Below are 27598 nucleotides of genomic sequence, written 5' to 3'. Positions count from 1 at the left end.
CCGGCTGCTGTAGCTCCAATTTGACCCCTAGCCTGGGAACGTCCATATGCTGTGGGTGCGGCCCTAAAAAGAAAAAAAAAGATACCAATTTCTAGCCCTTTAACACAACAATGACTAATAGGTATGGCTGCCATCACAAAGACCACTACATAGAGCACAGTATCCTCTAAGAGTGTTTTACCAAAGTGTGCTGGATGTCATTTTAAGTTTGGACATTAGTCTAGTAACAGGTCTTTTAAAGTGTTCTCTTTGGAGCTTTGCTAGAGCCTAATGAATACCTGTCCCTCTTAGGGAGGAGCAACGGAAGAAACATGAGCAAGAACGAAAGGAGAAGAAAGAAAAGATTTTGGAAGTTCGAAGGGGCCTCATTACGGCTAAACATTGAAAATTCAACATCCCGTAAATATTCCTTTATTCCGAATCCTTTTTTGTAAATATTTTTATATTATCCTCTCACTTTAGTCAGAAGACCTTTTCCTACTCTTAACTTTTGTTCATATATATGTAGTGTTGGTGGCTTCTTCACATGTTATACCCCGAAAAAGATGTTATTACCTTTCAAACTCACATATTATTTTGAAATAGTTTTTATATAAGCCCTTTTGTAACTGACTCAGTTTTCTAAAGAGAATCCTATAGATTTCTTGACCTAGATTTTTAATATCAAGTTCCCTCTGCTGGCTCTAATATTAACAGAACTTTAATCCTCTTCTAGGCAAAAGTCTTTACCTGATAGTAGCTTATTATACCACAAGCTTCAGTAGAAATTGAACACTAACAAGTTATGAATAGGGTAAGCTGTCAAAGGCCACCTCTTCATCCTCTAGAGAATCTAGAACTGTTCCTGAAACAGGACCATATGGTTTGGTAAGGTCAATATTTATCTGTGTAACTTTGTTCATATTACTTCATGTAACTGTCATCTGTCATCTATATACTCTTAAAAACTATAGCTTATTCTAGTCTTTCTTATTTAAAAATATAGAAAGCCATGTTGAAATTAGAGGATTGCTACTTTAAGGATTACTATGCTGTCAAACTTAGATCTTACTCAGTTCCTAGAAAAGATTACAGAGTTGTTTACCATCATATCCATGTTTGTTACACTTGAGTGGAGCTTCTGAGTTTTCTACTTTATAAGATTTTCATAAATAAAATTTTTTCTTGTGCTTTGTAAACTAGTTTGCCTCCAAAATTTGGTTGACCAGCCAAGACAAACAATAGTTGACTTGTACTCTGTGTAACCTTTCTTGACCTCCTACTCCTACTTTTAGAAGAAATGACTATATCTTTCCTTTGCATTTTCACAGCACTTGTCAGATTCTGCTGTACTTACTGTTACACATACATGAGTCCGTAGAACATGGCATGTTCCTGGGTGTTTAGGGTTTTTTTTGGCTACGCCCATAGTATGCAGAAGATCCAGGGCCAAAGATAGATCCTGCGCCATAGCAGTGACATTGCCAGATCTTTAACCTGCTGAGCCACCAGGGAGCTCCCACTACAGGGTATTTAATAAACTCGGATTTTGCTATCTAGGGGCAGAAATCAGATCAATCAAGAACTCTCTGGTAACTGTCAAATACATTGCTAGTGAGAAGGTACAATGATACAACCACTTTGGAAGACAATTTGGTGGTTCTTTAAAAAGTTAACTGTGCAACTACCATATGACCCAGTAGTTCTCCTTCTAAGAGAAATGAAAACACATGTGCACATCAAAATTTGTGTGCTAATATTTTAATAGTATTTTTCATAGTAGCCAAAATGGAGAGAAATCCAGTGTCCATCAATAGATGAATGGATTAAAAAATATTATGCACTAGAAAGAATGAAGTACTGATAAGATGCTACAAATGGATGAATCACAAAGACACTATGCCAAATGAAAAGAAGCCAGACACAAAAGATAATATTATGATTCTATTTACATAAAATAGCCAGAGAAGATAACCCTATAGATAAAGAGTAGTTATGGGCCTGAGAATGGGAATTAAGTGACTACAAAGGGGCACTGAAATTTCTTTTTAGGATGAGAAAATTTTCCTAAAATTACCTTGTGTAAAGACTACAAAATTCTGTTTAAAAAAAAAAAAACTAAACAATATTGTATAGTTAAAACAGATGAACTTTGTTATATAAGGTACATACCTCAATAAGGTAATAATAAATCTGAAAAGGCAATTACATGAAAACACACAAAGCATATCTAAGCCAAGATAATGGAAAAGCTATCAGCTTTTGTGTTTTGTTTTGTTTTTGCTTTTTAGGGCCACACCCAATACATATGGAGGGTCCTAGGCTAGGGGTCCAATTGGAGCTATAGCCGCCAGCCCATGCCACAACCACAGCCACAGCCACGCCAGATCCAAGCCTCCTCTGCGACCTGTACCACAGCTCATGACAACACCAGATCCTTAACCCACTGAGCAATGTCAGGGATTGAAGCAGAATCCTCATGGATACTAACCATGTTCATTAACCACTGATCCACAACAGAAACTCCCTATGTATTCTTATTTCAAACCAGGCTCTCCTAGGGTACTCTGGCTATATTATAGTGTCCTATCTCTTTTTCTAAGATGATAAGAATTGATCAATAAACTGTTAATCAGAGTCTTATTTTTGGGAATGCAGTCTCTAATGCTGAAAATGGAGAAGGTTTGGGGACATAAGTCTATAAAGTAAGAACTGGTAAAGTTCATGCATCTCTAGAGGACCAGCTTAGTAGGTGTTAGGGACTGCATGCTTGTGTTCCCCCAGAGTGACTTGCTGAAATCCTAATTCCCAGAGTGACTTGGTACTTGGAGGTATGGGGCCTCTGGGATGTAATTAGGTCATGACGGTGGAGCCCTCATGATAGGATTAGTGGTATTACATGAAGAGAAAGAGACCTGAACTTTCTCTCCAAGTGAGGAAACAGTGAGAAGGCAACTGTCTACAAGCCAAGAAGCAGACACTCAGCAGATACCAGGTATGCAGGTACCTTGATCTTGGACCTCCCAGCCTCCAAAACTGAGAAATGCAGTTTTGTTTAAGCCACCTAGTCTACAACAATTTGTTATAGTAGCCCAAGCCGACTAAAACAGGTATCTCCTCCCCATGGCTTTTATAGCATCTAAGTATTCTTTGGCAGCCGCCTCTCCTAATTAAAAAAGAAAAGAAAGCTATGAGGAATAGAATGGTAGGCGGCCATCCTCAGTCATCTCAGAGACCACCCTGCTTTGGAAAAGCACCTACTAAGGTAAAAAACTATTCCTAACAGGAATCATTCTAACCAAAGCCAGTTATTTACATAGTACCTCTGCCTTAGTACTTGGATTTTAAGTTAAGGTATAGGTTAGATCCTGGTTCCTCTTAGCAATAGCATTAGTCTTTAGGAACTATGTTATCAGCCACTGTTTGGATGTCATTAAAGAAATACTTTTTGTGTCACTATGGATTCTACCAACCTTAGTTTAGTAATATAGAAATGCCACAGATTTATTTAAAAAGTCTTGGATTAAGCTCTGGAGAATTTTCATAGGCAAATTCTTCTGTGTGGGCTGGATCAGTAAATACTCCAATAAAATCTATTTCCAGGAAGAATGGACCATCCACTTTATCAGCCAAGGTGAATCCGACAGAAGAGATCTAAATTTCAAATAAAGAAATTGATCAAAATCTTACTCTGATGTTGTTCCTAGAGTTTTAAAATCCCATGAGGTAATTACTATAGGTGAGTCTATACTGTCAACCCTAAGCAAGTATACCATAGTTCTCATGTGCTGTAGCAGATTATAAAAGGAAGATTATAAAAGGAAGTATAAGGCTGCTTTTCTTTTACTTTTCTCTTCTCTGTAAAGTAATGCCAGGAGTTCCCTGGTGGTCTAGCTGGTTAAGGATCCATCACTGTCACTGCCCTGGCTCAGTCACTGCTGTGCCTTGGGTTTGATCCTTAACCCAAAAACTTTTTCTATATTTTTTTTTAGGGCTGCACCTGTGGCATATGAAACCTATACCACAGCTCACGGCAACCCCAGATCCCCCAGCCACTGAGTGAGGCCTGGGATTAAACCCACATCCTGATGGATACTAGTCAGATTCCTTTCCACTGTGCCACAATGGGAACTCCTCAAACTTTTTTAAAAATAATAAAATGGGGAAAAAAAAGGGGGGGTTCCCACTGCGGCAAAATAGGTTAGACCATGTCTCTGCAGCACCAGAACACAGGTTCAATCCCCCGTCCAGCACAGTAGTTTAAAGAACCCAGCATTGGCACAGCCATAGGTGGCTTGGATCTGATCCCCAGCCTAGAAATTCCATATGCCAGGGAGGCCAGGAAAAAGAAAGAAAAAAAAAAAAAAACGAGGAATTCCCATTGTGGCATAGCAGAAACAGATCAGACTAGGAACCATGAGGTTGCAGGTTCGATCCCTGGCTCTGCTCAGTGGGTTAAAGATCCAACATTGCGTGGGCTGTGGTGTAGGTCGCAGACATGACTCAGATCCTGTGCTGCTGTGGCTGTGGCACAGGCTGGCAGCTGTAGCTCCGATTAGACCCCTAGCCTGGGAACCTCTATATGCCACAAGTGTGGCCCTAAAAAGGCAAAAAAATAAATAAAACCTGTCAATCTAGCTTGGCCAAAAGATTCTGAAGTGGTAATAAAAAAATAAATATATTTTTTTTAAAAAAGTGCCCGTCAAGACTAGTAACTACAACACGGATACCTAATGGAGGCTCCTTGACTCTCTCCTGAACTCTAAAACTGTTCTTATTTTAAAGCTAAAATGAAATGTAAGCATGCTAAAAAGATGACAATACTGAAATTTCTCCAAGATTTGGGGTTGCCTTACAGGATAGGTCTGAGCATCTGTCTAGGTATGACAAGGCTATACTTAAAAAGGAATTTGAGCAGTGACTCAAACCACTGAAGTGACAATGCTGGATCCTTAACTCACTGAGCCACCCAGGGAACTCCCATCTATCTTTTTTTTTTCCTTTTTAGGGCCACATCCACAGCATAGGGAGGTTCCCAGGCCAGGGGTCGAACTGGAGCTACAGCTGTGGGCCTACACCACAGCAACAACCACACCAGATCTGAGCCACATCTGTGACCTACACCACAGCTCACAGCATTACCAGATCCCCGACCCACTGAGCAAGACCAGAGATCAAACCCGACTCCTCATGGACACTAGTAGGGTTCATTAACCACTGAACCATGAAGGGAACTCCTCAAATAGGAATTTTCATCTTTCACATGCCAGCCTTCAAAAATGGACTGAACTCAGAGTTCCCATTGTGGCGCAGCAGAAATGAATCCAACTAGGAACCACGGGGTTTCAAGTTCGATCCCTGGCTTCGTTCAGTGGGTTAAGGATCTGATGTTACCATGAGTTGTAGTGTAAGTCGAAGATGTGGCTTGGATCCTGTGTTGTGGGTCGGCAGCTGTAGCACCAATTCAACCCCTAGCCTGGGAATGTCCACATGCTGCAAGTGCAGCCCTAAAAAGCAAAAAAGAAAAAAAAAGGGACTGAAGTCATCCTCACAGGAGTTCTGTTCCACTAAAGATAATACAGTTCGGAATGAAAATATAGGAAAATGTTACCTTATCAAGCAGAAGCTGGTACTGAGCATCCCGGATTCTTCCTTGATTGGAGAAGAAAAATTTGGAGAAAGGAATCTGAAAGCAGAAACACTTATTTCATAGCTAAAATGTAAGCAACTGAGGCATCTGCATAAAGTTGCAATGATAAAAGTGATAGTTTATATTTTATTCTAAAATTATCTAATATGTTAAGTTATAACAAGTGGCTAGTCATTTAGAACACAGATACAAATTTTTCAATGAAATAATATAAATACTAGAAGAGAATACCTGAAAACCTTTCCAAGCCAGAAGTCACAAAGGAAAAAACAGTACAATTAAAACTTTCTGATGGCAAAAACTAGTATCCCATACACAAAATTTTACAAATAACTAAGATTAAACAACTCAATAGAAAAATGGGGGTAGAGAAATAGGCACACTTTGTATACTGTTAATAGGAGTGCAAATTAGTACAACTCTTATTTTCATTTTGCTTTTTCAGCCACACTTGGAGCAAACGAAAGTTCCCAGTCTAGGGATAGAATCAGAGCTATAGCTGCCGGCCTATGCCACAGCAAGGTGGGATCCAAGCCATGTCTGGGATCTATACCACAGCTAGTCAGATTTGTTTCCTCTGAGCCACAACAGGAACTCCCTAGTACAACTCTTTTAGAAAGCAGCTGGCAGAGTTTCCATGTGCCTTGGCAGTTAAATAACCTGACTAGGATCCATGAGGATGCAGGTTCGATCCCTGGCCTCTCTCAGTGGGTTAAGGATCCGGTGTTGCTGTGAACTGTGGTGTAGGTAGCAGATTCGGCTTGGATCTAATGTTGCTGTGGCTGTGGCTTGGGCCGCCAGCTATAGCTCTGATTTGACCCCTGGCCTGGGAACTTCCATATACAAACAAAATAACAAAGAATGTGGAATAATTCCATGTAATCATATAAAAGGTCTCCAGGATCTAAATTTTAAAAATACAGAGAGTTCTTGTGGCTGAGCTGAAACAAATCTGACTAGCATCCATGAGGACACAGATTCGATCCCTGGCCTTGCTCAGTAGGTTAAGGATCCAGCATTGCTGTGAGCTGTGGTATAGGTCACAGACTTGGCTTGGATCCCTCATTGCTATGGCTGTAGTGTAGGCCAACAGCTACAGCTCCGATTTGACCCCTAGCCTGGGAACCTCCATATGCCACAGGTGCAGCTCTAAAAACACCAAACTGGAGTTCTCGTCATGGTGCAGCAGTAACGAATCCGACTAGGAACCATGAGGTTGCACGTTTGATCCCTGGCCTTGCTAAGTGGGTTAAGGATCCGGCATTGCCGTGAGCTGTGGTGTAGGTTGCAGACGCGGCTCAGATCCCATGTTGCTGTGGCTGTGGTGTAGGCCAGCATCTACGGCTCTGATTAGACCCCTAGCCTGGGAACCTCCATATGCCGCAGGAGCAGCCCTAGAAAAGGCAAAAAGACCAAAAAAAAAAAAATGTACTATTCAGATTATTATCACCAAAAACACTTGTTGACATAAATACAAATTCAATTCAAAGCCTATTTAGGTGGAGCAATCAAGATGGCAAAGTAGGACATGAAGAAGCTAACCTCCTCCCACAAATACTTCAAAAATACATCGACACATGGAATGATTCTCACAGGATATCTATTGAACGCTGGCAGAAAACTTCAGACTTCTGAAAAAGCAAGGAAATCTCCACTTAACCAGGCAGGACAAAAGAAGAAAATGAAAGGAATCAGTCAGGACCCACACCCCTGGGAGGGAGCTTTAAAGGCTCTCACCAGCAGGGAGATCAGCTGGGACAGAGGGGGAGCTTCAGCGCGTGGGAGGAGAGCAGAGCAACTTACCCAGGCAGCCAGAACTGAGAGAGAACTGCACAGTCAGTTGCACCACCCCATGGCTCCCCAGTCTGAAATGTGTCTCTGGTACAGGCGGGGGCTGGCTGCTGAAGCTTGGGCTTTGCAACACAGGGAAAGGACTGGCATGGGCTGCACAGAAACAACCTGAAGGGCCTGAAGTCTGGCATGACCACAACTGAGAGTGTACAAGGAAGAAGCCCAGGCCTACCCTAGAAGCCAGGCACCCACAGTGTGGGAGAGTGTGTGAGAGGAAGGGCGGTCCCACCATTGCAGCCTTTTCCCTGCACATGCTCTCAGGCAATAGGACACTGCCTACATGAGCTCCCACAGCAGGCACAGGTACCAAAAATGGTCACAAGCCACTGACTGTGGGCTTTAGAAGTGGTCACAGGCCTCCTCCACGGACGTCTCAGGCTCTGGGTGTGGGCACAAGCTTCCACTGATGACAACCCAGGAGTAAGCATCAGTCACCATGTCTGCCTACCCCCTATGAAGGGGATAACGTCCAGCACACACTGAGAACAGAGGGAACAGACATCCATACTAAAAACAAGCCTCACACCAAAAATATTAAGCCCACTACAGATGGACACTTCCACATGTAAATATCCCTCCAAAGCATAGTAGACAAATGTTTCTTCTAAACTCAAGGATAGAAATATAAGTAAAATGAAAAAGCAGAAGAACCACTCCCAGTTAAAAGACCAAGGGAATTCCCCTGAAAGAACAGTGAAAACAGACCTCTTCAGTCTAAGAGACACCAATTTCAAAAAAAAAGAGAGGTAAAAAAGGAACTAGAGGGAGTTCCCGTCGTGGCGCAGTGGTTAACGAATCCGACTAGGAACCATGAGGTTGCGGGTTCAGTCCCTGCCCTTGCTCAGTGGGTTAACGATCCGGCGTTGCCGTGAGCTGTGGTGTAGGTTGCAGACGCGGCTCGGATCCCGCATTGCTGTGGCTCCGGCGTAGGCTGGTGACCCCTAGCCTGGGAACCTCCATATGCCGCGGGAGCGGCCCAAGAAATAGCAACAACAACAACAACAACAACAAAAGACAAAAAGACAAAAAAAAAAAAAAAAAAAAAAAAAAGGAACTAGAAACTATGAGGAGGAGCCAAGAAAAATTAGAAAACACATTTGCCAGGCTGCTGAGCAAAAGGCAACAAAGAACAGGATGAATAATGGAGAACAAAAGAGTGACCTAGAAGATAGAATAATGGAAATCACCCAAGCAGAACAGCAGGAAAAAAGCCAAATGAGAACAAGAAAGCAATATAAAAGACTTAAGGTATAATAAAAAGTATGACAATCTACACATAATAGGAATCGCAGAAAGGGAAAAGTGGTTTGAAAATATTGCGGAGCTCCTGTCGTGGCGCAGTGGTTAATGAATCCGACTAGGAACCATAAGGTTGCGGGTTCGGTCCCTACCCTTGCTCAGTGGGTTAACAATCCAGCGTTGCCGTGAGCTGTGGTGTAGGTTGCAAGGCGGCTTGGATCCCACGTTGCTATGGCTCTGGCGTAGGCCAGTGGCTACAGCTCCGATTTGACCCCTAGCCTGGGAACCTCCATATGCCGCGGGAGCGGCCCAAAGAAATAGCAAAAAGACAAAAAAAAAAAAGAAAGAAAATGTATTGCAAGGAGTTCCCATTGTGGAGCAGGGGAAACGAATCCAACTAGCATCCATGAGGATGTAGGTTTAATCCCTGGCCTCATTCAGTGGGGTAAGGATCCAGCATTGCCATGAACTGTGGTGTAGGTTGCAGGTGTGGCTCAGACCCCATATTACTGTGGCTGTGGTGTAGGCTGGCAGCTATAGCTCTGATTCAACCCCTGACCTGGGAAGCCTCCATATGCTGTGAGTGTGGCCCTAAAAAGCAAAAAAAAAAAAGAAAGAAAGAAAATGTATTGTATTGCAAGATAGAATTCCCTGGTGGCCTAGTGGATAAGGATCCATCATTTTTATTGCTGTGGCTCAGGTCACTGCTGTGACAGGGGTTCAATCTCTGGCCCAAGAACTTCACATATCATGGGTGCAGCAAAAAAAAAAAAAAAAGAGTTCCCGTTGTAGCTCAGTGGGTTAAGAATGCAACATGAGGATATGGATTCAATCCCTGACCTCACTCAGTGGGTTAAGATTCGGCATTGCTGCAAACACAGGTCTTAGATGCGGCTCAGATCTGGTGTTGCCATGGCTGTGGCGTAGGCCTGCAGCTGCAGTTCCAGATGGATCCCCAGCCTGGGAACTTCCATATGCTGCACATGTAGCCCTTAAAAAAAAAAAAAAAAGAGGAGTTCCCGTCGTGGCGCAGTGGTTAACGAATCCGACTAGGAACCATGAGGTTGCGGGTTCAGTCCCTGCCCTTGCTCAGTGGGTTAACGATCCGGCCTTGCCGTGAGCTGTGGTGTAGGTTGCAGACGTGGCTCGGATCCAACGTTGCTGTGGCTCTGGTGTAGGCCGGTGGCTACAGCTCCGATTCAACCCCTGGCCTGGGAACCTCCATATGCCGTGGGAGCGGCCCAAGAAATAGCAACAACAACAACAACAAAAAGACAAAAGACAAAAAAAAAAAAAAAAAAAAAAGAAAAGAAAAAGAAAAAAGAAAGGAAATAGATGGGAAAAAATTATGGCTGAAAACTAAAGGAAACAAATCCATATACAGGAAGCACAAAGGGTCCCAAACAAGATGAAGCCAAACAGAACTGCACCAAAACATATTATATTAAAAATGGCAAAAGTTAAAGAGAAGATTCTAGGGGTTCCCTGGTGGATTAGCAGGGATCCAGTGAGTCAGTGTTGTGGCTCAGATCACTACAGTGTCACAGGTTCGATCCCTGACCCCAGAACTTCCACATGCTGCTGGTGTGGCAAAAAAAAGACAGGATTCCAAAGGTTGATTACAAGGGAACCCCACAGGCAATCAGCTGATTTCTCTACAGGAACACTGCAGGCAGAAGGAAGTGGCGAGATTTATTCAAAATCCTAAAAGGGAAAAATAGCAACCTAGAATACTCTACCCAGGAAAATTAACATTTAGAATAGAAGGAGAAATAAGGGAGTTCCCATTGTGGCTTGGTGGGTTACAAACCTGGCATAGTCTCCCATGAGGATGCAGGTTTGATTCCTGGCTTCTGTCAATGGGTTAAGGATCCCAAGTCATCACAAGATCATAGATGTGACTCAGATCTGGCATTGTTGGGGAGTAGGCCTGCAGCTACAACTCTGATTCAGCTCCTAGCCTGGGAACTTCCATATGCCACAGGGGTGGCCTTAAGAGAAAAAAAAAGGAAAAAAGAAATTTGTGAGACAAAAACTAGAAGAAAACAGCAATATTAAATCTATCCTAAAAGAAGTATTGAAAGGTCTTCTCTAAATAGAAAATAAAGACAAAATCATAATTGGAAAGTAAATCACTTTAAAAAGCCAGTATAGGGAGTTCCCATAGAGGCTCAGCAGTAATGAACCCAGCTCGTACCCATGAGGATGCAGGTTCAATCAATGGCCTTGCTCAGTGGGTTAAGGACCCAGCGTTGCCATGAGCTGCAGTGTAGGCCACAGACATGGCTCAGATCCCATTTGCTCTAGTGTAGGCCAGTGGCTATAGCTCCAATTTGACCCCTAGCCTGTGAACTTCCATATGCCTCGGGTGTGGCCCTAAAAGGACAAAAAATTTAAAAATAGGGAGTTCCCGTCGTGGCTCAGCAGTTAACGAATCTGACTAGGAACTATGAGGTTTCGGGTTTGATCCCTGGCCTCGCTCAGTGGGTTAAGGATCCGGTGTTGCCGTGAGCTGTGGTGTAGGTTGCAGACACAGCTTGGATCTGGCATTGCTGTGGCTCTGGTGTAGGCTGGCATCTATAGCTCCAATTAGACCCCTAGCCTGGGAACCTCCATATGCCATGGGTGCGGCCCAAGAAAAGACAAAAAAATTTAAAAATAATAAAAAAATAAATAAGCCAGTAGAGGAGTTCCCAAGTGGCCTAGCAGTTAAGGAGCAAGCATTGTCACTGCTCTAGCTCAGGTCACTGCTGTGGTGCAAGTTCAATCCCTGGCCCAAGTACTTCTGTATGCTTCAGGCATGGCAATAAATAAATAAATAAATAAACAAATAAATAAGTAAAATAAGCCAGTACACAGAATAAGGAAAAAAACTCAAAATATTTTTTTGTGAAAATGATAACCACAATGAACAGCAAAAGGATAAACATGAAGATGTAAAAGAGGACATCAAAATAAAATATGAGGAAAGAGAGTGAGAAAATGAAAATTTTTTTTCTAGAATGTGTTTGATCCTATATGATAGCCAGTCAAAGACAAGTAGATATAGGAAGGGGTAAACATACTCGAAAAACAGGGTAACCACAAATCAAAAACATAATATAGATTTACTAAAACCAAAAAGAAAATACAAGCATAAAGTAAAATGAAATCATCAAACCCCAAAAGAACAAAGAGGAATAACAAATTCAACTGGAAAACAGTTTAAAATGGCAATAAATATGTATCTCAATAGTTACCTTAAATATCAATGGACTAAATGCTCCAAACAAAAGATATAGAGTATCAGACTGGATTGAAAAAATAAAACAAAAGCCAACAGCCAAAAATATATGCCGCCTACAAGAGACCCACTTTACGGAAAAGAACACACAGATTGAAAGCGAGGAGATGTAAAAAGATATTTCACGTAAATTACAAGAAAGTGGGGGGTCGCAATATTCATATCAGACAAAATAGACTTTAAAACAAAGCCATAAAGAAAGATAAATGGAGGACACTATATAACAATAAAATAAGAAAAGGATTTTATACTCATCAACATATATGCACCTAATATAGGAGTACCCAAATACATAAAACAAATACTAACAGTCACAAAGGGAGAAAGTGACAGGAATACAATAATAGGAGACTTTACACATGACTCACATCAATGGACAGATCTTCTAGACAGAAAATCAATAAGTCAAAGAAATCCTAAAAGATAAAACTGAAGAATTAAGGGTGTTCCCTGGTGGCCTAGCAGTTAAGGACTCAGCATTGTCCCTGCTGTTGGCTCAAGTTCAATCTCTGGTCCAGGAACTTCCACGTGCCTCAGGCACGGCCAAGAAAAAAAAGAGTTACACTTAATTGATATTTTCAGGACATTACATCGAAAAAACCCGGGATACATATTCTTTTCAAGTGCACATGAAACATTCTCCAAGGCTGACCAGACACTAGGGCACAAAACAAGCCTTGGCACATTTAAGAGTATAGAAATTATCTCAAGCATCTTTTCTGAGCACAAGCATGAAACTGGAAATCAACCACAGAAAAAGAAATGAGAAAAATAATAATTACATGGAGACTAAAAAACATGCTACTAAAAAACCAATGGGTCAATAATGAAAGCAAAATAAATTTAAAAATGCCATTAGACAAATGATAATGAAATCACAACTATATAAAATCAACGGGATGCAGCAAAAGCAGTTCTTTTTTTTTTTTTTTTTTTTTTTTTTTGGTTTTTAGGGCATCGTCAGCATATGCAGGTTCCCAGTCTAGGGGTCGAATCAGAGCTACAGCTGCCGGCCTATGCCACAGCCACACAGGATCCAAGCCATGTCTGTGACCTACACCACAGCTCACAGCAAAGCCAGATCCTCAAGCCACTGAGCAAGGTCAGGGATCAAACCCACAACTTCATGGCTCCTAGATGGATTGGTTTTTGCTGCACCACGACAGGAACTCCTCAATTTGCTAATATTTTGTTGAGAAATTTTGTGCCTATATTCAGCAAAGATATTGGCCTATAGTTTTCTATCAATTACAAGTGGAATCTAAAAAAAGGACACAATGGACTTCCCATTGTGCACAGAGGAAATGAATCCTACTAGGAACCATGAGGTTGCGGGTTCGATCCCTGGTCTTGCTCAGTGAGGTAAGGATCCAGCATTGCCTGGAGTTGTGGCGTGGGTCGTAGATGCGGCTTGAATCCCGCGTTGCTGTGGCTCTGGCATAGGCCAGTGGCTACAGCTCCGATTATACCGTAGCCTGGGAACCTCCATGTGCTGTGGGAGCAGCTCAAGAAAAGGCAAAAAGAAAAAAAAAAAAAAAAGAGTAGGAGAAATTCTCTTAAAAAATATTTACTGGTTAATAAGGTATTTATTAACGAAAGACAAAGTCAATTATGTAAATTGTGCCCTTAAGTCCTCTTCCTTTTTTCCCTTCTCATAACTTCCAAGAGGAATTTAAAAAAACAAAGAATGAAAAAAAAAAAAACAAAACTATGGGAGTTCCTGTCGTGGCGCAGTGGTTAACGAATCCAAATAGGAACCATGAAGTTGTGGGTTCAGTCCCTGGCCTTGCTCAGTGGGTTAAGGATCCAGCATTGCTGTGAGCTGTGGTGTAAGCCGCAGACTCGGCTGGGATCTGGCATTGCTGTGGCTGTGGTGTAGGCCAGGGGCTACAGCTCCAACTAGACCCCTAGCCTGGGAACCTCCCTATGCCATAGGAGTGGCTCAAGAAAATGCAAAAAGACCAAAAAAAAACTATGTAACCATGACCTCAAAAGGCCTCATTTCATACACAGTAAAGATTTCTGCTATGTTACCTTGACCTCCTGCCAGTAGGGCCCCCCACGGGTGAACATGAAGTAACTGTACATGTGATCCTTCCTCTGAATTATATCCGTGTCCTCCCTGATATTCACCATCCAAGGCCGACCATCTCCACGAACACGGAGATACAGAGTGTTGAACTGAGACCAATCATAAGACTTCTTTATCTCAAAAGGTCCCTAGGGTACAAAAAGGAAAGTTAATTTCACCTCACTTTCCACTATTAGCAAAATGTGTGTCATCACCTCTTACAGCATCGAAAGAATCCACAAGCCATTTTTCTGCCTTTTCCTGCTTTCTACCACCATAAGGAGCCAGATAAATCTGCTGATGCCTCTTTCAGTACAGAATACTGACCTAGTTAAAAGTTTCTAAGGTAATGTTCAAGACATGATTGGCCCAGGACAGTGTTTATGTGCAGTAGGCACTGACTTGTGTTACTGAACAGAAATGAATTACGGTATATGCTTTCTTTCCCTGGGCCTATGGAGCAACACGGCTTCTCAGTGGGCCATTTTCTGACAACTGCCGTCCTATAAATCAGGAAAAATATGTTTTAAAACTTCCCATAAAGTTTTTTTTGGGGGGGGGCGCATACCCACAGCGTATGGCTAAGGGCCAACTCGGAGCTGTAGCTGCCAGCCTACACCGCAGCCACAGCAGTGCCAAATCTGAGCCATGTCTGCGACCTACACCACAGCTCATGGCAAAGCCAGATCCTTAACCCACTGAGCGAGGACAGAATCCTAAGTCCTCATGGATACTAGTCGAGTTCATTACCACTGAGCCACAACGGAAACTCCAAGACTTCCCATAAAGTTTTAAAACTGGTTATTTTTTTAATAACAGCTACCATCCATTGAAAACATACATTAAGCACTTTGCATACATAATTCAATCCTCACAACACCCCCATGAGAATAGGCACTATTGTACTCCATTTTATATACTGAAGAAATTGAGCACTCAACCAACAAGTGGTAGGTCCAGTGCTGTTTAACTCCAAAACCTATGCTCTTGTATTTTCTAATTATTTCATTTTTTAAATTTTTTTTAGTAATGATTTTTGTTTTTTCCATTATAGCTTATTTACAATGTTCTATCAATTTTTCTGCTTCACTGTAAGGTGACCCAGTCACACCTGCATGTATACATTCTTTCTTCTCACATTATCATGCTCCATCACAAGTGATCAGACATAGTTCCCAGTGCTATATAGCAGGATCCCATTGCTTATCTATTCCAAAGGCTTAAAAAAATCTATGTTCTTAACAACTACCTAAACTGTCTCTCTCTGAAAGCAGAATGCAGCATTTATTTCCAAAGGTGTTTATAGCAACCTCAGAGGTAATATGATTTTAAGAATACTAGTGCTCTGATATGAACTATTACTTACTAGCCATATAATTTTGGACAAGCCACTAAATCTCCCCAAGCCTGTTTTCTCACTGGTACAACTAGGATGGTTATAACTTACAGGATTGATGTGAGGAATGAAAGGGATAATGTATATTAGGTAATTAGCACAAGGACTGGCAGGGTACACTTAAGAAATGTTATCAGCTATTTTCACTACTCCACAGTACATCACAGAATTATTTTCCATTGTGAACTGACTGAAGCCATCTGTGGATTTTCAAGGCCTGAAAAAAAAATCTTATATGCATAGTTTGCTGTCTCTTTCTGAAAGAGCACATACCTTTCCTTTTCATCATTACCTGGAGAGAGGGAGCTTAACACTATTCCTACCATTTGTTTTTCTCCTTAACCATAACTAAACAATCACCCAGGGGCTGTAGCCATGGCCAGGCACAGGAGCCTATCCAGAGCAGCCGTGAAATGATACCTGATCAGCAAATTTGCCAAAAGCAACAGGCTGGTGGCAAAACAAAAGAGCTAATCTAAGTAACTTTGGAAAATGGTGTTCTGACTGGAAACCAAAAGGCTAAACACAAAAGAAACTATACATAAACACTGTACTCGAGCCAGTAAAGTTGTTTCTCACAGGCTTATGGATTAGAAATTCTGAAACTGCTTTACATGTACTTAATTAGTAAATAAGTGTAGGCAGGGAGTTCCCATTGGCTCAGCGGTAACAAACTCGACTAGTATCCAAGAGGACTCAAGTTCAACCCCTGGATCCATAGAATCTCAGGAATTCCCATCTTGGCTCAGCAGAAATGAATCTGACTAGCATCCATGAGGACACAGGTTCGATCCCTGTCCTCGCTCAGTGGGTTAAGGATCTGGTGTTGCCGTGAGCTGTGGTGTAGGTCACAAAAGCACCTCAAACCTGGCATTGCTGTGGTGTAGGGTGGCAGCTACAGCTCCAATTTGACCCCTAGCCTGGGAACTTCCATATGTGGTAAGTGCAGCCCTAAAGAAATAAATAAAAATAAAAACCTGACCAAAATAAATAAATAAAGTGTACATAAATGGTGGCAGACACATTTCACACCGTTACAAAAGTAAGCTATCAAAACAAGAGGGAGAAGGCTAGGATACACCATGTGGTATAGGATTAGAGTCAGAGCATCAGTATGAACTCATATTTACCTTAATACAGATATAGGAGTTCCCGTTGTGGCTCAGTGGTTAACGAATCTGACTAGGAACCATGAGGTTGCGGGTTCAATCCCTGGCCTTGTTCAGTGGGTTAAGGATCCAGCGTTACCATCAGCTGTGGTGTAGGTCACAGACACGACTCAGATCCTGCGTTGCTGTGGCGCAGGCCAGCAGCTGTAGCTCCAATTCGACCCCTAGTCTGGGAACCTCCATATGCTGTGGGAGTGACCCTAGAAAAGGCAAAAAAAAACCACCTTAATACAGGTATAGAAATAATTACAGATGTCTGTTTTCTTGAGTTGGTATGCATATATATTTCCTAACTGTATCCATTGAGAGGTCCTAGAAATAGTGACAATCCACTAGTAACAAGCATACTCAGGGCCCAGATCTTGGTTTCCAACACCATTTCCAAAAAAAAAAGAAAAAAAAAAAAAAAAAGAAAGAAAAAAAAGAACCAGGGCTCCTTCAAGAAATGGCTAATTCTAGGGAGTTCCTGTTGTGGCTCAGTGGAAACTAAACTGACTAGAACCCATGAGGATGTAGGTTCGATGCCCGGCCCCACTCAGTTAATATCTGGTGTTGCCATGAGCTGCCATGTAGGTCACAAACACAGCTCAGATCTGGTGTTGCTGTGGATGTGGCTTAGGTCAGCAGCTATAGCTCTGATTTGACCCATAGCCTGGGAACTTCCATATACCACAGGATTGGCCCTTAAAAAAAAAAAAAAGGAATGGCTAATTCTAGGGTTGGAACAGAGAAAATACAAGATGAGCTAACAGCATCTTGTGCCAAAAAGTGCTCAAAAAAAACCAAAAAGATGGTGGCATGTCAAAGGGAGGCCAACCTGAAAGTTTTCAGTGGCCAAAAGTGCAACAATTTGAACAATAAAATAACTAACACAGTTTTGGATTATAACCCAAGTGTGGGTCCATACTAAATGACTGAATGAATAAATAAATTTGGGAGAAGAAACAAGCCTTCATTTCTGAAGAATCTCAAATAATTTATGTAAACACTACTCCTTCCAGGAGACTGAACTTAATCCCCCACCCTAACCCATATCTAACCCATATCTTAATGTAGGGTACACTTATTGATTTGTTTCCAAAGAACAGAGTGTGGAAGAAAGGGAAAAAAAAGGTAACTTAACAATGGAGTAACTTGGCAAACACTACCGTAACCAGGTGGTCAGGGTACTGCTAGTATATAACTGATATGATGAGATAGGTACTTCATTTCTGTGGTATTCTTCCTAAAAGCCCAGAACTCCAGGCTAACTCAGAGTAAAAAAAAAAAATAAGAAAATCCCAAACTGAGGATCATTCTACAAATTGCCTGACCAGTAGTATTTCTCAAATCCTCATGAAAAAATAAGGAAAGACTAAGAAATCGTCACAGAAGAAGACATGACAATTAGATGTAATGTGGTGTCTTAGATGGGAGACTGAAATAGGAAAAAAGATATTATGGAAAAACCAGTGAAATCCAAACAGAATCTGGCATTAAACAGTAATGCACCAATGTTGGCTTCTCAATTGTGACAAATGTACTATAGTGATGTAAGATGGTAACAAATGGAGAAGCTGAGTGAGGGTCATACAGGAACTCTCTGTACTATCTTTGCCATTTTCCTGTAAAACCAAAAATATTCTAAAATGTAAAAGTTTACCTAAAAAAATAATCCACAGCCTGACCCTACTTCCACTCTATGGAACCCCAACCCATTATAGGGTCTGTGGTCCAGGTTAGAGGAGATACAAATCTCCTCAGATTCTTTTTTTTTTTTTTTTGCTTTTTAGGGCCACACCCACAGCATATGGAGGTTCCCAGGCTAGGGGTTGAATCAGAGCTACAGCTGCTGGCCTACACAACAGCCACAGCAATGCAGGATCTGAGCAGAGTCTGCGACCTACACCACAGCTCACAGCAACACCAGATCCTTTTTTTAACCCACTGAGCAAGGTCAAAGATCCAACCTGCAACCTCATGGTTTCTAGTCAGACTTGTCTTCACTGCGCCACAATGGCAACTCCAGCTTCTCATTTAAATATCTAATGTCTCAGGGCTCTTCAAACCTAAGAATGTCTCACCCTGGCCCAAAGTGATGCCCCAAAACAAGCTGCCTCTCTACCAGAACAACTTTCCCCTTATGCTCACAAAGCTTTACACTTGTGCCCAGTAGTTATTTAACCCCATACACAAGATGAGACACCAGCTGTTTTCATTTACAGAAATAAAACCTGTCAGCTATAGTTCATGCTACAATGAAGTTTGCCCAACTCACTAGAAAACTGCAGCTCCTGGGTCTTACGTACCCTGGGAACCTTGGATATCATCGCACAGTACCCACTTCGGCCACTCTCCCCATCCTGAGGTGCCTCAGAGCTCAGGGTTCCATACAGGAGTGCACTTTGGTTATTCTTGCCCATCTTTAGGAAAGCTTCACTTCTGCCACCAATTGTCTTATCAGAAGTCACTATCCACTTATCCAAATCTTCTTTGCCACGGAACTGCCAGACAACCTTGGCTTGTTCCAGCAAGACCTCATGCAGAGGGCGACCTTCAGGCCCTATCCAATGATTCACTATATCATTCTTCAAACGCCTTAAATGGTCCTTTATTTCTTCTTTAATTGCTTTATCAAAACTGACTTCAGGCTTGTCCCCAGGAGAAGTTATATCCAAAGCAACATCTCTTTGGTGATGCCCTTCCACATTTCCTTCGGTCTTCCTCTGAGAAGAAGCTTTGCCAGAAGCAGGCACTGAAGGTTTCTGAAGGCTACTGGAGCAATAGTCTGCAAAGCGAGTACTCAAAAATGGACCACACTTGGACAATGAGGCAACACTTGGCTTCAGGCATTTTCTACGAATATAAGTGCCATTCAACAATTTGTGAACCAAAGCCATGGTAAGGAAAAGCTAAAATATAAATTTCTCCTTGGGCTAACAGGGAAAGAAGCTTCAGCAAATAGCCCAGTTCCACCTATAAGTAAAAAGACATTGAGGAGTTACCAGTGTAGTAATGAATGCATCATAATTTCAAATTCAACACGGATCATACATTGTGAAATTCATGGACTTATTTTCTAATTCTATAAGCATTTACCCAGGGCCTACTATGAGCAAAACAATGTCTACACTGTATATACACTGCCTTATAAAAAAAAGCCAAGACGAACAAACATAAGCCCCTTTATGGAATTAATTATCAAAATAATTCAAGTATGTGCTTCAAATGATTGTGTCAATTTTAAAGCAAATTTTTACGCTTTTTTTTTTTTTTTTTTTTTCTTTTCGGGCAATACTCCCAGCATATGGAAGTTCCCAGGCTAGGGGTCAAATCGGAGCCACAGTCACACCAGATCTGAGCCTCATCTGTGACCTACACCGCAACTTGCAGCAATGCCAGATTTTAATTCTGAGTGAGACCAGGAATCGAATCACCATCCTCATGGATACTAGTCAGGTTCTTAACCCACTGAACTATAACAGGAACTCCTTAGGCTTGATTTTTAAAGAAATAATTGGTTCCTAAAATAAATAATATTCAACTAATTCACTCCAGAATCTAGGCTACCTGACAGCGTTTTAGCGCTTCACCTAGAAAAAAAGAGAGACGACTACAGCCTGCACTGTTTGTTGTTGTTGTTGTTTTGCTATTCGGGGCCACACCATGGCATATGGAAGGTCCCAGGCTACGAGTGGAATCAGAGCTGCAGCTGCTGGCCTATACCACAGCCACAGCAACTCAAGATCTGAGCTGCATCTGTGATCTACCCAGCAGCTCATAGCAACACAGGATCCTTAACCCACTGAGCAAGGTCAGGGATCGAACCCACATCTTCATGAATACTAGCTGGACTCGTTACCACTGAGCCACAATGGGAAACCCCTACAGCCTGCATTGTATGTGGAGTCAGGACACCTGGCTCTGCCCAAATATAGGCTGTATTGTGAACACTAACAGGGCTATTTACCCTTTGGTAAAGCAGTTGATCTTTTGAGGCCTCCACTGTTTTGTTTTTTTTGTTTTGTTTTGCTTTGCTTTTTGTCTTTTTAGGACTGCACCTGGAGGTTCCCAGGCTAGGGGTCTAATCAGAGTTACAGCTGCCAACCTATGCCACAGCCACAGCCATGCAGGATCTGAGCCATGTCTTCGACTTATATCACAGCTCATGGCAATGCTGGATCCTTAACCCACTGATCGAGGCCAAGGACTGAACCCGAAACCTCATGGTTCCTAGTTGGATTCGTTAACCACTGAGCCATGACAGGAACTCCGAGACCTCCACTTTCTTGAAGGAAAGGCCGAGATAACTCCTCCCCTACCTACCTTAAGGGATTCTTCTGAAGGTCAGATGGAATGATGGCTATAAGAGGGTTCTCTGATCCAGTAAGTCTGACAAGACCCCCAAGATTCTTCATGTCTAAGAAGCCCCTAGTCTAAGGCCCCCACTTTGAGTAACAAGACTTTGAATATCAGTCACTTTTTGAACTCCTCAAAGATATAATCTAAACAATAACAGCAATAATACCATTACATGTAAATACCATTCTTAATGTTTTCAAATCACCCTGACATATATTATCCCATTTAGTCCACATAAGATTCCCTATAAGACAAGTCAGAGAGATATTTCCTTTCACAAGGAAATAGACACCAACAGGTGAAGTAACATGCCTAAGCTCACAATGCTAATCAGTATGGGAGCTAGCCTTAGAATCCTGGCCTTAAATTCTCCCATTTAGATACCACTGTCTCTCTGTATGTAAAATATTAGCAATATTTCTTCTATAGCTCAGTGCAATAACAACTTTGCTCTTGCAGCAACATTTAATGATTGTTGGCAAGAAGTGCTGCCAGAACCAGGAAAGCTAAACAGTCCCCTCTCCCATCTATTTCAGCTACCCCTAAAATGAAATTAAATACGCAATGCTAATTTCATCTTTCTCTCTCCAGAGACCAGGAGAGGGAAAAATAAATAAATAAACAAAATAAAGCCACCCACCTACTAGTCTGAACACAGTGCTAAGTGAGAAACTAAATGGAATGCTGAAACCTTTACCCAAAAAAAGCCTCAAAAATGCCCCAAATCCAACAATCCAGCTCACCTGCCTTAGCTGCTTAATAGTCTGCATCAAAATAGCACCCAGACCACTCTATCTACAACAGAGGGTTGGTCATCTTTCCTGACTGCCCTGCCTCCCTCGCCCCCCACATCAGGTGGCTCACCACCTGCTCTCTCCAAAGTCACTGCACTCCAGGAATGCAACCCCTACCTCCACCTTCTCTCACCATCAGCATCTAGAGGGCCTAAAACACAAGACTGATTATTTATCTTCTCTGATTAAAGCTCTTTTGAGGCTCTCTTGGTCTTCAGAATAAAACTCAGCTTTCCCCACAAGGTTCACAAGACCCCCCCCTCCAGATCTGGCCTCTGCTCATCTCTCCAACTCCCCTCCAGTACCACCCAACTCTGCTCTAATCACAGAGAATACCTATGATCCAGCAAGCACCACCCAGTATTCTCTCTCTGGACTTCATGCCTTGGCAGAATACTGGTCCCAGGCCAGAAAAGCCCTCTACCAATTTTGCTCCCTAATTTATCATTTGGGATTCAGCTTAGACATCCATTACCTCCTCCAAGAACCCTTCCTTGATTACTCAATTCCACCAAGACCCGCACCTTTATGATGTGTTCTCCCTGCATCCTGAGCTGACACTTTCCCTGCTTCAGTTTACTGACAGTTCATTTGTCAGTCTTCCCCACCAGAATGTAAGTGTTTTGAAGGGAGAGATTATCTTCATTGCGGTACCTCCAGCTCCCAGGATGGTGCCAGGCACGCAAGAGGCTTCTAATATTTGTTAAACAAATAACATCTCCACATTTCTCCACCATCAATGCTTGGTTCAGGGTTTTATTGCTTCATACCAGAACTACTATAATTCCGCTAATAAAAGGCTTTTCAAACTTTAAAATGCCTATAAATCATTGAGGAATTTTGTTATAATACAGATTCTGATTTAGTAGGTGTAGAATGGGGCCTGAGATCCTATGTTTTTCTTTTTCTTTTTTTCTTTCTTTTTTTTTTTTTTTTTTTTGTCTTTTTAGGGCTGTATCTGTGGCACATACAGGTTCCCAGGCTAGGGGTCAAATTGGAGCTGTTGCCACCAGCCTACGCCAGAGCCACAGCAACGCAGGATCCAAGCCATGTCTGCAACCTACACCACAGCTCATGGCAACACCAGATCCTTAACCCACTATGTGAGGCCAGGGACTGAACCCGCAACCTCATGGTTCCTAGTTGGATTTGTTAACCACTGAGCCAGGATGGGAACTCCACCTGCCTCTTGTCTGTAGAAAAACTGTACCTTCCTGGGCCTCCCCTGAATTCCAAAGAGTAAATTTAATCAGGGAAGTAAGAAAATGCAGGAAAAAAGGGAGTTGAGCAAGACAAAATAATAATAATTTAGCCATTAAACAAAGTCACAGACATGGCTTGGATCCCACGTTGCTGTGGCCAGTGCATAGGCTGGCAGCTGCAGTTCCAATCTGACCCCTAGCCAGGGAACTTCCATATGCTTCAGGCACAGCCCTAAAGAAGCAAAAAAAAAAAAAAAAAAAAAAACCACACAAAGTCAAAGACCTTTAGTTCCTCCTCAAGGGTTATAGATAATATTATGAGCCATGCCCTCTGAGCTGTTTTTGCAGATACCGAAACCCCTACCATGTAGAAGTTATCTGCCTACAAGCAGGTAGACCCCAGATAGGTTGGCGACAGGTTAATGATGTTGACTCCAGATTACCTCGCTACCAACCAATCAGAAGAATGTCCACAGCTGATCACATACCCTGAAAGCCTTCCAGGAGTTAAAACCTTCCCCTGAAAGCCTTCTAGGAGTTCTGAACTTTTAAGCACTGGCTGTACTGGACTCTTGGTGCCTGCAATAAATGCTGCACTTGCCTTCACCACGACCCAGTGTCAGTAGATTGGCTTTACTACACTGGGGCAAACAGACCCAAGTTTGGTCAGTAACAACTACAGGAATAGTAAACCCAACTTGTTCAACTATAGGCATGTTCCTAGTGGCCTCTAACTGGAGGACACTGACATTGATCTTCCTTGATATTCTCATGAGAAACTGTGCATACATCTCACAGCCCTTACATACTATTAGGATCTTGCTTTTATCTGTCTACCTAACTAACCTGACCTTAAGCTTACTGACTATGGCTTGAACATAATTGATGCTCAATGTTTGCTAAAATAAAAGGAAAATGTGGGTGTTCTCATCGTGGCTCAGTGGTACCCAACTAGTACCCATGAAGACTCAGGTTCAATGCCTGGCCTTGTTTAATGGGGAAAGGATCTGGCGTTGCTGAGAGCTGTAGTGTAGGCTGCAGACGCAGCTTGAATCTGGCATTGCTATGGGCGTAGTGTAGGCCAGCAGCTGCAACTCAGATTCCACCCCAGCCTGGGAACTTTCATATGCTGCACCCGCGGCCCAAAAATAAATAAACAAATGAAAATGTGTGAACAGTATGTTTTCAAATGGACCAAAAATTGCAGGGAACCAGGAAAAATAACAAGAGTTGACCTCAGGTCTTGGAATCATAGGTAATACTTAAATTTCCCTTACTGACTTGTTCAAATGATTTTCTCTCTCCACACACAAAAATTTGGGAAATAAGTGATAAAATGGAATTTGTACAATCAAAAAATGATTCTCAGAGTTCCTCCATGTCACAGCAGCTTAAGGATCTGGCCGTTGTCACTGCAGTCTGCTGTGGCTTGGTTCCATTCCTAGCCCAGGAACTGCTACATGCTTCAGGTGCAGAAAAAAACACCAAAAAAAAAAAGATTCTCATGAACACCATGCTTAGGCTACACTACTGAGTGACAAATAATGAGGAATTAAAAATGCATGTATACTGGAGTTCCCTTCGGTGGCTCAGAAGTTAACAAACCCTACTAGGATACATGAGGATTCAGGTTCCATCCCTGGCCTCACTCAGTGGGTTAAGGATCCAGCATTGCTGTGAGCTGTGGTGTAGGTCACAGACTCGGCTAGTATCTAGTGTTGCTATGGCTGTTGCATAGGCCAGCAGCTGTAGCTCGGGTTCCACCCCTAGCCTGGGAACTTCCATTCGCTGCGGGTGCAGCCCTAAAAAAGAAAAAGGGGAAGAAAAAAAAAAAAGCATATACGGTAACGATATAAGTATAAAAATGTAAATGTACAAACAAAAAAGATTTGGGGGTTAAAAAAAGGCTTACAGCCATGTGCAGGGTGATGGAATTATGAGTACCATTATTCACCCTATTTTCCAACCCCTCAGTAGTGTTATTACTTCTCTAATAATATAACGTTAGTTATGAATATTTTGTTTCATATTTTTACCAATAAACATAGTCAAAATCACTAACTGGATGATCCTGGGCTGAAGCTGGTGAGTTTTCATGGCAGCATAAACCATGAAGCTAAAAGCAAGCAATCTTACTGAAGACTGTATGTCCAGCGCTTACCACGTGTCAGAAACTATTCTAGGTGTACTTTAACTCCTCACAACAACCAAAAGAGGGGCTACTATTCCAATTGCAAAGATGAAAATGGAGGCTCTAAGACTAAATCACCCGAGGTATACAACTACTAAGCGGCAAACCTATCCCCAAGAGCCCCGGCGTTTAGCTCCTGATCCAAGACCGGGAGCGGTCTGGACATTGTCACGGCCCCTTCATTTCTCACCTGCTAGGGCTGTGTCGCCCTCGCAAGTCCCGACGCTGCAGCCCTCCCTCGCGACACCCCAGAGTGAACCTCCGCTGTGCTCCTGGCTTTTCCCCGCCGGCTACTCCACTTTTCCTGTGTAGGTCCATCTGCTTTTCCAGTCCGCAGGGAAACTGGGCCTTATGACACTAGAGTTCCGGTCAGGTACGCAGGTCGGGGGAAGAGTAATAAAGATCCCGAAGCTTAGCGAAATGAGGGTTATGGTCGACTAGCTTCCCAAAGGACCCGCTCCTCCTGCCCTTCCTGATCTTTTCTGCCCTATGTCAGAAAGTGGGGAGAATTTAGAGAAAATTTTCGCCTCCCCTTCCTGCTTTCCGCCTTCATGCTGCAAACTTCATCCTGTATCTTTCAAGTAGGACCCAGATATTGCTAATAACCTTGGCCCCCAAGAGCAGCAGCCCAAGAGCAGTCCACGGCCACAGAGCAGCCCAAGAGCAGTCCACGGCCACAGAGAGCTACTTCTCCTGGAATTAACCCCCAAAGAATCTTGGGAGACCCACCTGAAACTTGAACACCAACTCTCCTACCTGCCCTTCCCCAATCCTGCCCCGTGGGGTCGCCCACTCCCCAGGGTTTCGATTGTATCTTGCGCACCCCTCTGTTTAAGCACTTTCAACACTTGTATCTTAATTATTCATTCACTTCTCACTTCCTCCGCCATGCTGTGAGCTTCTTGGGTCCAGAAAGTACTCTTCTTCCTGTCCCCAGCACCTAACATAACGCTGGCAGGAATTAAGCCCTCAGCATGAATTCGAATGAATTGTAACCATTGGCTGTTAACACCGTTCTCCAGAGTACCTTCCAAGTCCTCACCAAATACAATTGCCTTTTCCAAGTTTCCTCTGTCACTCTTTTCCACTCTACACCTTTTCTGTCTTCAAATTTTTCTTTGACTTCTCCGGATTCTACTACACTTGCCTGGCTCTGCAACCTCCTTGAACTTTTTTTTTTTTTTTTTTTTTTTTTGGTCTTTTTGTCACCCACGGCATATGGAGGTTCCCAGGCTAGGGGTCAAATTGGAGCTGTTCCTGCCAGCCTATGCCAGAGGCACAGCAATGCCAGATCCGAGCCACGGCAAAGTGGGATCCTTAACCCACTGAGCGAGGCCAGGAATCGAACCCACAACCTCATGGTTCCTAATCGGATTCATTTCATCCTTAAACCACTGAGTAAGACCAGGGATCAAAACCACTATGGGAACTTGTCCTTGAGCTTTTTCTAGCTGCTTACTTTACTCTGTACTCCCACAACCTTAAATGTGGGTTTGTCTCCTAAGCCCAGCCTGTGCCTTCCTCTTTTCTAGTCACAGACATGAGTTACACGCAAACAATCCAAAATATGTTCCTCTAAACACCAACATACATTTTCTTTTCTTTTCTTTTCTTTTTTTTTGGCCTGGCTGCCCCGCCGCACACCCCATGCAGAAATTCCAGGGCCAGGATTGAACCCAAGCAACTATTAGCAGTGATAATAGTGAATCCTTCTAGGACACCAAGGAACGCCTCCCATTTTTTTTCTTTTTTTGGGGGGAGGGGGCATGCAAAATAGATTAAAAAAAATAGCTTTATTGCTTTGGCACTGCAAAGGAAGCCACAGCAGACTAATGCCTTAAAAACTGTGTCCTCCGTTCGCAGAGACTAGGAGGTGGTTTTACAGTTTGGGAGTGGAAAATAGGGCCGCAGATAGGGATCAAGATAGATGCAAGCTTTCATTCTTCCTCCAAAGCTGGTGCTTAGTGGCCACTTATTCATTTCTTTCTTTCTTTTTTTTTGCTTTTCAGGGCCGCATTCGCGGCATTTGGAGGTTCGCAGGCTAGGAGTTGAATAGGAGCTATAGCTGCTGGCCTATGCCACACAGTAACACAGGATCCAAGCTGCGTCTTTGAACTATACCACAGCTCACAGCAACACTGGATCCTTAAACCACTGAGTAAGGCCAGGGATCAAAACCAAGTCCTCATGGATACTAGCTGGGTTCGTTACTGCTGAGCCACAACAGGAACTCAATTTCCACTTTTTCTGTAAGTGGCCACATCCTTCTAAACTCAAAGTTCCTGGCCATCCTTGGCTTCTCTTTTTGAAACCTCCCCTTGCAGTTCCCATGGAAGGCTCAGCACTTAACGAACCCAATTAGTATCCATGAGGACTCGGGTTAAATCCCTGGCCTTGCTCGTTGGGTTGGGGGTCCAGCTTTGCCCTGAGCT

General features: G+C 42.7%; 2 protein-coding genes across 3 annotated transcripts in view; one reads left to right on the top strand and one right to left on the bottom strand.

The window, feature by feature from the left end:
* The window catches only part of NUSAP1 (nucleolar and spindle associated protein 1), a 72845-nt gene extending 71664 nt beyond the window's left edge, over positions 1 to 1181 (top strand). For both annotated transcript variants that reach the window (XM_021097458.1, XM_021097455.1), the window contains one exon: positions 292 to 1181. In XM_021097458.1, coding sequence (XP_020953117.1) covers positions 292 to 385 — 94 coding nt within the window. In that variant the 3' untranslated portion in view covers positions 386 to 1181. The remainder of the gene's footprint in view (positions 1 to 291) is intronic.
* Positions 444 to 25498, bottom strand: NDUFAF1 (NADH:ubiquinone oxidoreductase complex assembly factor 1). Its single transcript, XM_021097468.1, has 5 exons — positions 25357 to 25498; positions 18927 to 19593; positions 14037 to 14222; positions 5591 to 5665; positions 444 to 3633 (listed from the first exon to the last, which is right to left on the bottom strand). The coding sequence occupies exons 2-5, from the start codon at positions 19515 to 19517 to the stop codon at positions 3484 to 3486; spliced, it is 1002 nt and encodes a 333-aa protein (XP_020953127.1). The 5' UTR covers positions 19518 to 19593; positions 25357 to 25498; the 3' UTR covers positions 444 to 3483.

The sequence above is a fragment of the Sus scrofa genome, chromosome 1, assembly GCF_000003025.6.
Source record: "Sus scrofa isolate TJ Tabasco breed Duroc chromosome 1, Sscrofa11.1, whole genome shotgun sequence".
Lineage (NCBI taxonomy): Eukaryota > Metazoa > Chordata > Mammalia > Artiodactyla > Suidae > Sus > Sus scrofa.
Note: the sequence above shows the minus strand (reverse complement) of the source record. Positions and strands in the feature narration are given on the sequence as shown.